Below are 15729 nucleotides of genomic sequence, written 5' to 3'. Positions count from 1 at the left end.
TTAATGGCTCAAACTTTGTTAAAATCACCCAAGAGCTTTGCCCATTGTAGCAAACTGCAAAGAAGCAACTGCACCAAAGCCCACCCCACTCCCCACAGAATGACTCCTGACAGGAACTTGAGATAAAGATGCCACTATTGTCCAATTATCTCAGGTCTAAGGAGAAGTTTACAAGGCTGGGGGAGAAGAATGTATCCACAAGGAAAGCCCAACCCGGCAGCTGTGCTGAAAATCAGCTCTGACTGGGTTCAGCAGGGGTGCACAGCCCAGACTCATTTCCTGAGGTCAGGTTTGCACACTCTTCCCCCCAGGCAAAGGGAGAGTTTTTGAGTGTGATTCCAAAAGGTCTGGTACAGAGGGGGGAACACCCATCCCCTGGCCAGGTAAGAAACAGACCCTGCAAAGAGTCCTCCCTTACACAAACTGGCTCAGTTGTGAAACACCCCCACCCAACCCAGAAGGTCACATTCACACGGGGCATTCACGAGAGGCAGTCTTAGAAGGGATCATAAACCATCAAAGACCCCCAAAGTGCCCTGGACTCATTTCTGAAGACTGTACAGCATTGACAAGTGTTGCAACAGATCCAGAGCCTGTTGTAAAAGTGTGAAACTGCCCCTCAGCAGGAAGGTGCTTGGGCATTCCCATCTATACCTGCATGTTTATTAACCCACTGAGCTCCATGTTTCGTGGAACCCCCACCACCAAGAAGACCAGAAGAAGAGGATCAACGGGACACCACTGGATCCACAGGGGGGGTGAATATCTTTCTACTTAATCTGTCTCTCTCATTCTCTCACTCCCCACTTCTCCTTTTCCTATTTCTTTCTATCTCTCTCTACCTCATATCTACAGTTAAATAAAATCCATACTATTGACATCAGCATGGGGTCTCGTTTGCCTCTTCATTTGGGTAGAAGCATCTCTCTAACAGTTGGATCATAACACCCTCCCCAGCTCCACTGCCCATCTCTGGACACCTTCAGCACCTCAATGTCTTTTTTGTAGTGAAGGGCCCAGAACTGGACGCAGGATTTGAGACATGGCCCAGCACAGAGCCACACAATCTCTGGCGTAGCTGTAAACTCCTTCAGGCTTTGCTGTGCCTGCCTTCTTCAGAAGGAGCAGCTGCACAAACACATCATCACTATGCATCCCAGCCTCTGCTTAGGGCGCTAATAACCATTCTCCTGGCCCCTAGGGAACTATGGAAAGTATCAGGTGAGAAAGCAAAGCAGGAGGAAGGTGTCTCAGGGGAGTGTAGAAGCTGAAAGAGCTTGTGGCAGCTCAGTTCTTGCTGAGCTTTGGCTTTATGGTACCTCCATTTCCCTGATTAGCTTTAAGCCTGTTTTGGAGGCACTCCCATTCCTGTCCTTTCTGCTTTGACTCTGTGAGTCCAAGCTAACAAACTTTGTAATTCCCTTTAATTTTATGATGATATAACATGAGGGAAAGCTCAGGACCTTTAACAACATCCCTGCTCATCTTTGTACAGGCATTTCCAATATAGTTACTTTTCAGTGTGAAACATTCTTCAAATTCACTGTGTAAAACAACCAGTCAACCTAATTCTCTTCATTCCAACAATAATTTTAGCAAAAGAAAAAACAATAAGGTTTCTCAGCTATGGAATCAAGTAAGTTTCATCTGTTAGCAATTTAAAAAAATACAGATAGTTTGGGCATGACAGCACACACTGGGCAGTCAACTTCTTTTTAAAACAAGAAACTGTTACACAACTTTTACAGACATTTTAGCTGTAAGAGCTAAAACAACAACAGCTGTAATGTCACCAAATATTGTAAGTGAAAATAAAGCACATGTCACATTGTATAGAAGGTCTAAACATCTGTAACCACTTACATTTTCAGATGGAACTGTGCTCCAGAGGGGATGTGGTAACTACTGTTTGATAAACCCTTCAGCACCCAGGAGATAGGGATGAAGGGTAAGGCTTGCAGTCTGACCTGTGCCATTGTCCAAATATAACAGACATTCTAGCTGGGTTCCTAGAATTTTTCCTGCCTTATCCTAAAGCCAGAGATACTAAATATCTCAGCAGAGATGGCTTAAATAAAAGACAAATAGTTACATTGAATGGGAAAATGCATAAACTTGATAAAATAGAGAAAAGGCTGCTCCCAAAAAAACAGTCACTGTCCAAGAACGTAAGTAGAAATAAATCCCTTTTAGCAGGGTAAAACCACAAAACTATTCCAGCTTCTATTTGTCTGGCCACTCAGAACAGTCAGGTTGGTGAAAAACCAGTTTTAAATCACTATTTCTTTGTGTTGTTCAGCTCAGTACCCAGACTTCCAAGTCTTAGATTTTGTCTCCTAAAAGGGGAATCACTAAAGTGCTCCAGGACCCACTTCTGAGAGGCTGCAGCGGCCTGGGGAGCCGCAGCACATCTGTGCCACAGCTGGGGTGCCCCTTGAGCTCCTGTTCTGCCAAGGCTGACTACCTGCTCATTGTACAGGTGAGCTTCATGGGAATGTCTGCCTCCCAGGACACTGGCAACAGTGCAAAAGTCCCAGTCCCACAAATATGAAACCAGCCAGAGTCCAGGAGGAAGCCAAGCTCATCGCCGCCGGAACGCGCGCGATATCCTCCAGGCATTGGGCTCCTCGTAGCGGTTGTAGAGGGGCTCCAGCCGCTGCTGCTTCTTCTGCTTGCTCAGCTTGGTTGGATCAGAAACCTTGAAGAAAGCTGGTGCAAACTCCACCAGCCAGCGAGGATCGATGGTGGTCACCTCACGCATGTATTCCTTGGTGGTCAGCACCAGTTCGTGATACACCACCCTGCGAAAGGGGACAGCAAGTCTGGAAATCAGGTTTTTCAAACAAGAAGCAACAAGACAAGGGCTGGAGTAGCTAAGCTTGCTCCTCTATCTCCTTCAGCATAAGGCTCCCTTTAAGGACCAGTGCAGGCTCCAGAAGAGCTGTCCCTATTTTCCCCCTCCTACTTCACAACTACTCTTCAGCACAGAATTCCTTCATTCCATTTAAAATAATCCTCTCTCCCTCTTCAACACTCTGTTTTAAACTCACTTCCACGAAAAACAAACACACAACTACAACTTCAGGCCTGGCCTTGGCTCCAAAAGTCAGTCTCATCTCTGCACAGGCACTAAGTTTAGCAGCAGAAAGAGACAAAAGTAGACTTGAAACTTTCCTCACTCTGCTCATTGCTAAGAAATCAGCAGCCTCTGCTCAGATCCGTACTCCACAAACAGTGCACACCACAACTTTCCCTGTTACAAAGCCTGAAGAGAAACAGGAACTTCCATGCTATTGCCTTCCTTACCATTCTGGCTGCCTGTTGAAGAGGGCACTGGATGGGTGGATATAGACCACCTGCTGGTCAATGAGTGTCCGATAACCTTCCTGGGGATCCTTCTTTGCTGCATTCCGGAAGAAACCACTACAAATGGCCTTCTGGACACGAACTGTTGCCTTCCCACAGGATACCACATCCAGCTTATGCCTGCCAGACAAGAGTTAGAGAGAAAAAGGCTAGAGCTCTCCACATTTGGATGCAACTACCACGATCAGTTTAGCAAATTTTCTTTAGCTGTTACAGTGTAAGAAGAGTAAGAAACAAAGTCAGTACTTGTCCTCCTTGACATGCTCACCTGTCCATAATGCCCAACATCTGCTTGCGAATGTCCTGTGCCCGGCGTAAGGATCGGGCCTGGATAAAATTTTCATAGCACCAGGGATTTGAAAATTTATTATTCTTCCAGGAATTGTACACAGCCAGCAGGGTGAGGTGGTCACCTTCTGTTTGATGGAACTTTGCTTTCTTTTGATCAGCAAGTGCTTGTTTATCCTAACACATAAAACACACATCAATCAGATATCTACATTGTAGAGAAAATCCCTGGACAATACAAATGACACAGGCTCCTTGTCATTCATAGCATGACATTTTAAACCTATCATGAAACAGATGATACAAGATTAAGACAACACAAAACGTTTTATTCAATTTCAGTCCCTATTTTTGAAAGGACACATAGCGAATAAATGTAAAGTAAATGTCTCATTTATCCTGCAGAAAGCACATGCCCACACTGAACTAGTCAGTTTTCTTACTGCTCTAGAAATAACTTGTTACTCATCAAGAAATGTGCTGAAGCAGTGGGTTTGAGCCTGGTGATTCACATACCTCTCCCCACTTCTCCCACCTGCACATAAGACATCAATCAAATACTGTAGCTACATAGATCAAAACTGAAGTTAACACACTACCCTGCAGAGGTAATGGATCCAAGACAAAACTGACCCCACCACAGCAGAGTCTGCTGCTTACTGACTTAAAAGAAAGCAGCACAGGATAGAGGTGCCATGAAGAAATATTTTCTGTGTATCTGAAAATGCAAAGGCAATCTGAACTCCAGAGCTGGGACTGACTTGGTTTAGGCTGTGTTTATTGGGAAATGCAAGAGCAATTGTAAGACTTTTCACTTCAACCTTCCCATCTGCAAAGAAACTACTGACACCACAGCTACAGGCCCTTAAATGAAAAGGAACATCAGAGAGGTAATGCACAAGCACATGGCCTGACCAAACTACAGGTTTCTTTTGGCAAATATGCTCACTCTTAACCCCTGAGGCATTCACACCAAACCCATCCAGACTGTAACACTGCTGCCTCTTGGCTCAGCTCCTCACCTTGGGCCTGTAGAATACATTCTGCACTGACAGCATGGAGACAATCGTCAACATCTCCTCGCTGCATCCCAGATGTACAGACATGATCAACATCTTACACAGCATAGGCTCCAAGGGGAATTCTGCCATCTGCAAGAAACATGTTTCAAGGCATTCAGTGAAAAATCTTGAGTCTTCTCAGTGCAAAAGAAAGCATTGCCCTTTCTTGCATATTTACTTTCCAAAGAGGTGTGCTTGACCCAGAATAATTTTACTCAACATGAAGCAAATTATTTGTCTGTATTCACTATCAGAAGAATATCCCAATACTTACAGGAAATTTTTGGACATTAATAAATGTAAACTTATGAATAAGGGGAAACGCTAGTTGCTCCTTAAAAAGCAGAAGTTATGTAACTGTGGTAAATGAAAAGCTACCAATAAAACACAAGAGAATAACAGCAAAAGGAAATCAATGCTAGGCAAGGCCTGCTATGACTGCTCTCATGTCATTTCCTAAATATTGGCAATCCAGGCAGTGGCAAGAGGTATTTTATTTTGCCTACCCTGCGCCCAAGTCGAGTGAGCAGTCCCTCATCATCCAGAGCTCCCAGGGTGTAGAGCTGCTCCATGGCAGTTATGAGAGTTTCCATGGGGGGAGCATCCATGAAGTCAAAAGACAGCAAATCGTTGATGCCCATAGCCTGGGAGGGATTGGAGAAAAGCCAAGTTAAAACACTGAGAAGGAAGACAACAGACTCCAGCCAGAGATATAATGCCAAACAGTGAGGGACTACAAAACTTGAAGCAGCCCTAGCCTCACATCCTTATCCTGACTGCAGGTGCAGTCACAAACACACAGCTGCCTTCCCTGCACTTGAAATAATGAGCACTGGCCCATGGCATTCATGCACTACTCAACTTTCTGGTCTGGTCCTTTGGTACTGTTCCACTCAAGCAAGAAGATTCAGTTGAGGAGAAACACAGACTAAATGCTGCTTTTGAGGACTTCTGTCTTGTAAAGCAGTGTGGCCTGACAGCTCCACAGGATGTTAAATATGCTCCCAGAAAGGGGAATGGCAGCAGCTTTCCCAGCTGTGATGGGGTTAATCCAGTTCACAGACTGCCAGAGGGATGGTACACACTTAGACATGCCCAAGTTTGCAACTCTAAACCCACTCTGAAACAATTTGTCTCATCTGTTAACATTATAAATGTACCCTACTTAGGAAATGCTACTGCTCTTGAGATTTCTGTTTCTCCTACCTCCTGCAACTAACTGTTGTGTGCAGCTGAAACTAGTAATTTAGGTGGATACCCAACAGAATAACCCTCAGCAGAAAAACACAGGAGCAAGCCCCATGCCTGAGAATTGCTTTTGTTGAAGTCTCCTGTCCAAAATACCTCTGTTCACTAGAATGATCTGAAATTAGAGCACTACTTCCCGAGACTCAGAGACTCATTTATTGAAACACTTATCATGCTGGCTTGCTACAAGCTGGCGAAATACCTACCTTCAGGGAAAGCACTGTACTGGCCAAATTTGTTCTCTGGATTTCAGGCACATTGGTGGTTAGCATCTCATCTCGATACGCACGTTCTGTGTATAACCTGTAGCATTTTCCTGGGCCTGTTCTCCCAGCCCTTCCTGCCCGCTGCTTGGCTTGAGCCTAAAAATAACAAGGCATCTCAGTGACCAGGTACAAACTGGAACAGGTGAAAACAAGTAAAATAAAATGATTATTCACAGTTTTACTTGTATTGATAGAAGGGTTTTCAATTCAACACAGGAAAGTATGTATTCTGTAGGCACAGCCTCAAGGAGTCTCGTGGAGCTATCAAAAATGTGGTTTTATCATGACCTCACATGTGCTCACATTCTGTTCACATGTGCTTGGATGCCACATTGACAAGATACACAACACCCATGGAGAGAGCCAAACACAGAATGTCTACCTGTGAAATCGGTGTCACCACCAGCTGGTCAATTCCAGTCTTGGAGTTATAAACTTTCTGCTTCACAAAGCCAGGATCGACCACATAATATATCCCATCAATAGTCAAAGATGTCTCTGCAATGTTGGTGGCAATGACAACCTGCAAATCACACTGTGAGTCAGCACCAGTTCTGTGTCAGGCTGCCAAGCCAACCCCACCACTCAACTTCATCCACTGGTGTCATAGGAGCAGTTTGTTATAAATGCAACCACTGTCACTTAATGTTGAAAGGAGAAGTGTGTTCACAGAGAACACAAGGAGATGTTATCTACAAAGGCAGACAGGTTTTAAGTATCTACCTTTGTTTAAAGTTGGGGCAAAAAGGGAAAAGAGCGTGATAAAATCCACAATTAAAAGCAAGAGAAAGCTTGTAAGCAAACTGCACTGACTTCAGGGAGATTTTTTACCTATCACTCAGACACAGCCTGTATTGAGAGAAAAATCTTCCTGAGATTGCATTCCTGTAGATATTCACTAGCTGCTTGAAATTTACCTCCTTCCAACAAGAACTGCATTTAGATTTTTAGATTAAATGAAGTTAATACCCTTTAAAGACAGCATTAAATAACACACCAAGAACAGAGGTTTGCTACATCAGATGTTTTGATACATGTTTTTAAATGCTTAGATAACTTGATATGTATAACAACCAAAAATATGCTCTAAGCAGTAAATCATCTTTTCTCCAAAAACTGTATCCTTTCAGCAGTGCAATACACCCCACAATTAAAATGTATCAGCAGAAGATGAAGGAGCACATAGATGAAATTACCTTTCTGCTCCCTGGTGGGGCTGGGTCAAAGATCCTGGTTTGCATTTCACTGGGTAAAGCTGAATATACTGGTAGGATAATTAACTCTGGAACATCAGGTCCTAGAGATTTCATCCTTTCATAGAGGATTTCACAGGCAGTGTCAATCTCTTCCTGGCCAGTTAGAAAGACCAAAATGTCACCTATACAGGAAGTAAATTAAAACATTCACAGAATCAATTCTGTTTAGTAGAACTCCTGTGTATTTCCATTCCACATCTTTTCCACTGATGAGGATCCCCAACTTTTGCTAGCCCCTCAGCAGCAACTCTTAGCCAAAAGCAACATACTTCAGTCTTTCACCCAACTTTATCAGCATTTTAGTTACTGTATTTGCAAACAAGAAAGAATACTTCAGACAGCATTTTGCTCACATTACTAACATGACCCATGACTTACAGAAAGACCTTGCTCAGAGGTCCTTAAATCACCAATAACCCAAGACCATTCTCTACTCACCTGGTGGCTCTGTTAAATGGATCTGCATTACTGTAATCAGACTGGCATCCAAATAATCTGTCTCTGGCTCTTTTGTGTACAGAATTTCTACTGGGTATGTTCTGCCAGGAATTGTGAAGATTGGTGCTTCATAGAAATACTGAGAGAACTTCACAGCATCCAGCGTTGCTGACGTCACTATCAGCTTCATGTCCTGCCGCTTCTGCACTGTCTGGAGGAGGACAAAGTTCTCAAGTCATTTATTGCCTTTGGAACTACTAACATATGGCACTTGACTAGAGAAATACAACCAGTAACACAAGGTGTTTCAAAGGCTGAGTAGAAGGGCAGCTCATCCCAGCAACCAGAATTTCAGGAAATTGACCACTGAGGTCCCATGTGAAGCCTCCCTTAGCAACACTATCACAAGAAAGCTTTTGGCTTTTCAGAGAAGGATGAGGAAAACAAGAACACTACCCTGCTCATCCACCATTATGAACACGCAGGATGGCCAGTTCTCATTGTTTCTGCTGCATTTTGCTTGCTCTGCCTTCACACAGAGGCTCATTTCACCAAGATTCAGCCCACAAAAGCTTAAGAGCATTTGCTCTGCAGAAGAGACTCTTGAAGCACCTGTATGAACCTGACCTGTGTGATTTCACCTTTGCCTGTGCTCTCCTACCCATACAGAGGACACTGAAGCAGCAAAAATCCAATGCCACATTACCTTCTTCAGGAGCCCAAAGAGCACATCTGTGTGTATGGTCCTCTCATGGGCTTCATCCAGCATGATAATGGCATACTGGGTCAGATCTGGATCTATCAAGCACTCCCTCAGTAACATCCCATCTGTCATGTATTTGATGACAGTTTCAGGGCTGGTGCAGTCTTCAAACCGAATGGTGTAGCCAACCTGGAAGGAAGAGTTGCACAGGAACGGAAGTTACACAATTATCAGCCTCATTAACTCCCAGTTTGATTATTCCACAAACTCACTTTACAGCCTACAAGGGAACAGACACATGACACATGGACACACAAGAAAACTAGCTCCAGTACTAGTTTTTCCTACTTTTCCTCATGCTTATTTTGGCATGTTCTTCAACATGGAAATTCACCTCTTGTCCCAAGCAGCAACCAAATTCCTCTGACACCCTCTTTGCAACAGACATGGCAGCCACTCTGCGAGGCTGAGTACATCCAATCTTTCCTCTTGAGGTGTATCCTGCCTCAGCCAGGTATTGGGTAATCTGTGTTGTTTTCCCAGATCCTGTCTCTCCAATAACAATCAGAATCTGGTTGTCATGCACAGCCTAGAAAAGGTCAGAAAACATACACTTGTCAAAATTTTAAAAAAATCAAAACAAACCAAACAAATTCAGCATGGTTTATCTAAGACTAGATTGAACACCTACTGCTCTTGCTTCAGTTGACCCAGACCAAAAATCATTTAAGTATTCCTACTGATCAAGTCAGCAACCTGTTTAACTGCTCAGCTGACTAATCCCTTGTCCATATGATCCTGGTATCAATTTTGACTTATAACAGTAAGTATCTGGAACTTTATTAAAGTATACACATATATATAATACTTTAAAATACATATTGTAAACTAAAGCTCTGCACTTAAAATTATCAGCTGACTTTCACCTGTCAAAAAGCTAAACCAAGACTATGTATTTTAAATTAATGCTTGCTCAAACCAGAATGCCTTTTCAGGAGTCTTACTTGTATCAGCTGCTCCTTCAGTCTGAAGATTGGGAGACTCTCTCTCTGTTCAATGATGGAAAGCTGGGTCTTCTTACCATAAGAAGCTTTGTTGCCACCAAATGCATGTTTCTTCCACTCTGGGATATCATTTGGCATCATCCCAATACCTCGCATGTTTGCAGCTATTTGTCTTCCATCCACTAGAAAAGAAACAATTTCACCATTACATCCAGGTTCACACAGCACAGACCCTGGTGATCCTACTCCAATTGCTCCATCATCCAGGCCTTCTATTCTGTATGTGTAAACGTTTTTTAAGTTCCTACGTGTATATCCCCACCATTACAGGATATACCTGTACACTTTCCTTGACATTCCTACTTCCATTTCAGTGGAAAAGCATTTCTTCTTTGACTCACTTTTAAAGTGTGGCAGACAAACACAGTATCAAGACATTTCTCCTGGGTTGCTTCAACTAACACAAAAAAGGCACAGTTTACCTGTGCTCAGACATACCATCAGGGAGAGGATCCACCCAGTGCGTGTTGAGGCCCATGGGGATAGAATCCATCTCTGCTTCTCTCTGGGCTTGTTTAAGTTCTCGCCTCTCTTTAGCTAAAGCACTTTGCATCATTGCAGCCTGGGACAAGGAACCATCTGGATTCTGGAAAGCAAGAAGAAAAGACTTCAAGCACCACCATTCCTTCAATTATCCTTCTGTTGTCACTGTCCTTTAGAAGCATCTTCTGAAGATGCTTTAAAAAAAGTTTAATTTTGTTTGTTAGATTTCCAGGATATTTCCATTAGAATAGCCTCATGAACTTTCATGGTCATAACTAATACAGAGCATCCTTACAGTGCCCAGTCAGAAGGATTATGAGCACAACCAATGAAAAGTATTTCTCTACTACCTTCTACTTTCAAAAGATAAGAAAAAGCAGAACAGAGAAAGTATGTTCTAACACACTTATGTAAAATGGCATTTCAGTTCCATTATTCCACTTCACAGTCACCAGTTAAGTTAGAACCCAGCTTTACTAGGAAGGAGCTTCAGTTCAGTGGTTATGTTTTTCAGTGCTCTCAGTAGTGTGCAGGTGGGAAAGTGGTTGTAAAATTCCCCAAATATTTATTTAATTAAATCAAGTACATTGGTTTTGGCCCTGGAAGTCTCTTACCTTTACTATTTTAATGGGACTCATATCCATGCTCTGTTTAGTGTGACCTCGAAGAAACGGTGGCTCTTCTTCAACTAGCTCAATCTCAAGATCTTCATCTAAAAATCCGCAAGTGACAATTGTTATGAAAAAGTTAAACACCTTTCAGGTACATAAAAGTGCCTCTTCAAATAAAAATGCACAGACGGCACATCCAAATGCCACTAATAATACAGCCAGAGGAACCCTAGTTCCAAATGTACAAGATGACAGCAAACTGTGAGATCCTTTATAGTTACTTCTATCATCAGTATCTTTTTGAATCAAAATACATCCAGAAAGACAAGGAATTACAACAATAAGACTACTGGGAACATATTACCTTCTTCATCATCGACTTTAGGAAGAATCCCAGTCTCCTCATCAAAGTCAGGAAACTCTTCCTTGGAAAGCACATTAGCTGCAATCATCTGGGAACAGAATAAATACAACATGAGTATGTCCCCATGAACAAACACAACTCATGCCTATGACTCAGTTCTAACACCATTCCTGTAAAACAGGAACAAAGGAATGGTCCTATATCCTGGCACACCTGTTCCCAGGTCTTCCAGGCTCTGACCAAACAGTCCTTTTGTTATTCCAAATAGCACCAAAACAGTCCCAAATCGGTAATTCAGAGTTAAGGAGTAAGTTACACAATCGATTAATCCAAGAGCTGTATTCTAGTTCATGAAACTCCCTGGCAACTTTATTGGCTGACATCCTATTTCCCTGAATGCAACACACACCTGTTTTATTTCCCATTTCTCTGGGTCTGAAATGCGAGTGAGGCGTTTCCGTTCCAGGCTGTCGTCCTCCACCTCCGGGGCGTTCACCAGGGACAAGTGACTGGGTCTGTCCGGGTTCCTCATAGAGGTCTCCTCATTGATTTCTCCAACCAGGTTCCTTCTGCGGTTTGGGTTCAAGTCTTCTCCAGTGTCTTGATCAACATCCTGCATTACATTGATTGATTAATCAATCATTCTACACTTTTCCTCATCTATTAACTCTGGTGCTTTCTAATGGCAGTAACAGCCTATTCATAGAAAATGCTGTTTTGTAGGCTTTTTATTTTTTCCAGCTGGCACTGCTGGGTAAAAACATCCTCAGGCATGGAACGCTCTACTCGGTCTTTGCCATAGTAGTGATTTAGTTTAAAATTAAAAGTTTCTCTCCTACTGAAAAAGGAAGACAAATACCAACAGCTTGAGGTTTGCCTTGCCTTGCCTCTTTGCTATCATGTCAAGCCAATAAATTGTTAGGAACACTACATCAAAACTAAGAACCTAGAGAAAACAAGTAAAAAGTAATAGGCCAGTTAAATACAGAACAGTAACTCAGTTTTTAACTCCCACTTGAACGGTTATGTGTAAGTTTCCATCAAAAAGAATAAAAAATAGCAAAAAGAGGCATAATTTTAAGAATTTTAGCACCTCTGTACCTTCATGCTCAGGCTGGTTTTGGATCCTGTAAAGGATAACACTTTGACTTTCACTCTTTGTCCTTTGCTCACAACATCAGCAACATTGGCAACCCGTCCTTCTCTTCGCAGCTCTGAGATGTGGACCAAGCCTTCCCAACGTTTCCTGGGGAAGAAACAGAGGGGCTTGAGAGGGGCACATTATTACACTGACAGTCCTTCAGATCACTCAGAATCTAGATTAAAATATTTTGCTGTCAACTGATTGTGTGTGTTCACAAACTGGTTTTGAGAATTTTAGAATTCTCCACTATCAAATTTATTTTTCCTGAAACAGTCCTTCACAGCCCAGCACACCTTCTGGTAGCCTTATCTTTAAGGTACTAGCAGAAAAGAGAACTCAGCTGAAATAGTACCACATCTATTGTGGACATCAGAAGGTACCTCAGTCCTTCCAGCTGCACAAAGCATCCAAACTGCATTATACTCGTGACTTTGCCGTTGTAGATGTCTCCAATGGAAGGCTCCTCAGCTGGTGGACGGTCTATGTGCTTGTCTCTCCACCTCTCATGGCTCTTCTCACTGTACTTTTCTCGATCCCTGCGGTCCTTGCTGGGACTCCAACTTCTGCTCCTTGACCGGTATCTGGATTTCCCCCTGTTCTTATCCCAAGTCCTGGAACGAGACCTGGAGCGAGACCTGTGCCTTCGCTTCCTGTCCCTGCTACGACTTCGGCTCCTCTTCCTTTTCTTCGCCCTAACAAACAAATATTACATCTTTGCACTGAATTTCCACCTCAGAACAGAGTGAGCAGGCAATGACAGCAGCCAAGACCTTCCCTCCACACACACCAGGCACCTACCGATGGTCGCTGCTCCTCTGCTTGCCCTGCCTGTCTGCACTCGGCATCAGAGCTTCGAGCTCTTTCAGGGCGTCAGCTGCCACTTTCACATCATCTTCATCCAGCATATTCTGCAAGAACAGAAAACTGTCCTGCACAAGGGCTGATAAAAAGCCTGTCACAAAGAATTAATCTACAGAATGATCGTCATACGTGTATCTATTTACAAAGAATGCGAGATAAAAAAAGATATAATAAGATATATAAGACTCAATATGTGATATAGAAAAAAGTAATAAAGCTCTCTCCCTATTTGGCCACAATATTGAGACAACTCTACTTTTATGCAAAGGAAAGTTCCATCTCAATGCCCCAAATTATTACAGAAACACAAAATGAAAGTACCTCATAGTATCTAAACATACAAAATTTTCAACTAATTTATAACATATCATTACTTTGAACATTACATAAGGAAGGCCAGGCTACAAATTTCATGTTACAACAGTCTCATCTTCCACATACTCTGCAGAACAGTATCAACATGGCAATTGCTAACAGCTATTCTTTGCAACAATGTGTAGTAACACCAGCCTTATACCTTTTCCACAGTTCATTTCTCATAGTTCACATTTATCCATGCATTAGACAGAGAAAAAAGGTTGAAACTAACTGGGAAAAAAAAATAGTTTTCACACAGTCACAAAAGAAATCTGAAATGACCACCTTACCCTGATGTTGGGGTTGTCTGGCCTGCAAAGGGCTGGATACAATTCCCTCAACTTTTCTTTCTCTGATTTGGGTTTGACAGCTGCCTCTGATTTTGAGATATTAAAAAAAAAAAGAAAAAAACACAATGAAACACAAAACTTAGAAGTGCTACAACACTTCACTCTTGACTTTTCTATTAACTGAATATAAAGTTTAATTTTCATCTGAATGAAAAGGTTGATACAGCTTTTACAGAGATTCAGTTCAAGGAATACTGTGTTACCTTCCTTCAAATAAAATTCTGATTATTAGTGAATAGGTGAAAGACCGAATACTCTGAGCAGTACCCTCAGAATAACAACAGCAGGATGGATGGTGCAATAGGATTTGCCTTACAAGACTAAAACAGTAACTGCATCAACCCCACCAAACACTGAGCCAGTGGCTCCACGTACCTTTGCTCGTAGAAGGTTTTGGTGGAGGCCGCATTGTCTGTATGAGACGTAGCAAGTTACTAATGAGAGAATCCTGAAAAAAATAATAAAATACTTTAAGAATGCCTGCAACACTTTCATTATTAGAATGCACAAGTGAGGGTTTATTCGCAGGACAAAAAGCCCCTCAATTCCTAAGATGTAGGTTGATTTTTAGAAACTATCACTGGGCTTTCTGTACATCCTAAAAAGGCATAAATTGAACCTGAAAATAATTATGATAATTTCACCTAAGAGACTTTTCTGTTAATCATTTTTAATCATCTATTTAATCCAACTGCAGTTATTTCTGAGGAATTGATAAACACAGCATATAAGCATCATAACACGACCTATGACAACATTTGCTTTCATGAGAAGTTGTTTCTTTCACATTTTATATGTTCAGCATAACAATAAGTAGTTTGAGTCCTCAGGAAGATGCTTTTGAAAGAGTACAAAAGTTTTTAAAAAAATGAGGGAGGGGGAGGCAGGGGAGACAGGAATATCAGAAGCTGATTAGTATATAGTTTTCCAAGCGAAGAAAACCAATAACCACTCCTCACAACTCTCTCTTTAAAACAGAACGCTCTGTAAGATATACTACAACAAAAAGAACACATAAATAACGTCCAGATCTCACTTACAGTGAACTCAGCACCATTCTTCAGAAGAATTGCTTTAAATGTGTCAAACGTGGTATTTTTCTCGGCAAGGCTTATCACAAACTCGGCTGTGAGGAAAAAGCATAAAGTGAATTAAAACAACGAAGTAAAAAGCAGTGTAAGGACTGCACGTGGGGACAGAAGCTGCTGTGGCAGCGCAGGGTGCAGCCAGGCCCCTGTGCCTCAGCTCCCCCCGTGGAAGCCCGGACCGAAGCGTTCCCTCAGGCTCACGACAAGTTGTTTTGATTTTTTTTTTTTTTAAGGAAAATAATCCGCTTTATCGTCTAAATTCGAAAAGGACCTTCACAAAATGCGTGCGGCCCCACGGAAAGGGCTACAAGGGCCCTCCCCAAGCTGCCGGCCGGCCGGGAACGCGATACCCACCGGCCGCCGTGTGCGGAGGTACCCAAAGGCCGCGCCCGCCCCGCTTACCCAGGTCCTTGTCGTTGATGCCCAGGTGATTGTCGAGCTCGGTGCAGACCTTGGAGACCAGCGACAGATACTCGAGCTTGGCAAGCTCGTCCGCCGCCGCCAGCTCCGCCATGGCCGCGTCCGGGGCGCGCCGGAAACGGCGCCGTGACGGGACCGGGGCGGGGCGGGGCCGGGGCGGGCGGGACCGGGGGCGGGGCGGGACCGGGGGCGGGGCCGGGGGCGGGGCCGGGGGCGGGGCCGGGGGCGGGGCCGGGGGCGGGGCCGGGGGCGGGGCCGCGGCAGGGACAGGGACAGGGACACCCGGAGGGACCGGCCCGCAGCGGGCGGCGGGAGGGGTTTGCCGGGCTGCCAGCCTGAACCAATCGCCGCGGTCGAGTAA

At 43.4% G+C, this 15729-nt stretch overlaps 1 protein-coding gene across 1 annotated transcript; it reads right to left on the bottom strand.

Annotated features, from left to right (window-relative positions):
- Positions 1–1407: 1407 nt before the first annotated feature.
- DHX8 (DEAH-box helicase 8) lies at positions 1408–15462 on the bottom strand. Its single transcript, XM_039565653.1, has 23 exons — positions 15351–15462; positions 14901–14986; positions 14236–14308; positions 13801–13886; positions 13091–13200; positions 12673–12984; positions 12250–12394; positions 11558–11761; positions 11149–11236; positions 10788–10885; positions 10129–10276; positions 9631–9812; positions 9021–9215; positions 8630–8815; positions 7924–8134; positions 7426–7607; positions 6612–6752; positions 6170–6325; positions 5222–5359; positions 4677–4805; positions 3635–3831; positions 3307–3486; positions 1408–2801 (listed from the first exon to the last, which is right to left on the bottom strand). Exons 1-23 carry the CDS (start codon positions 15460–15462, stop codon positions 2582–2584), a joined length of 3579 nt encoding a protein of 1192 aa, XP_039421587.1. The 3' UTR covers positions 1408–2581.
- Between the last annotated feature and the right edge of the window lie 267 nt (positions 15463–15729).

This window comes from Corvus cornix, chromosome 27 (assembly GCF_000738735.6).
Source record: "Corvus cornix cornix isolate S_Up_H32 chromosome 27, ASM73873v5, whole genome shotgun sequence".
Taxonomy (NCBI): Eukaryota; Metazoa; Chordata; class Aves; order Passeriformes; family Corvidae; genus Corvus; species Corvus cornix.
The sequence above is the reverse complement of the archived record's forward strand: the minus strand, read 5'-3'. Positions and strand labels throughout refer to the sequence as shown.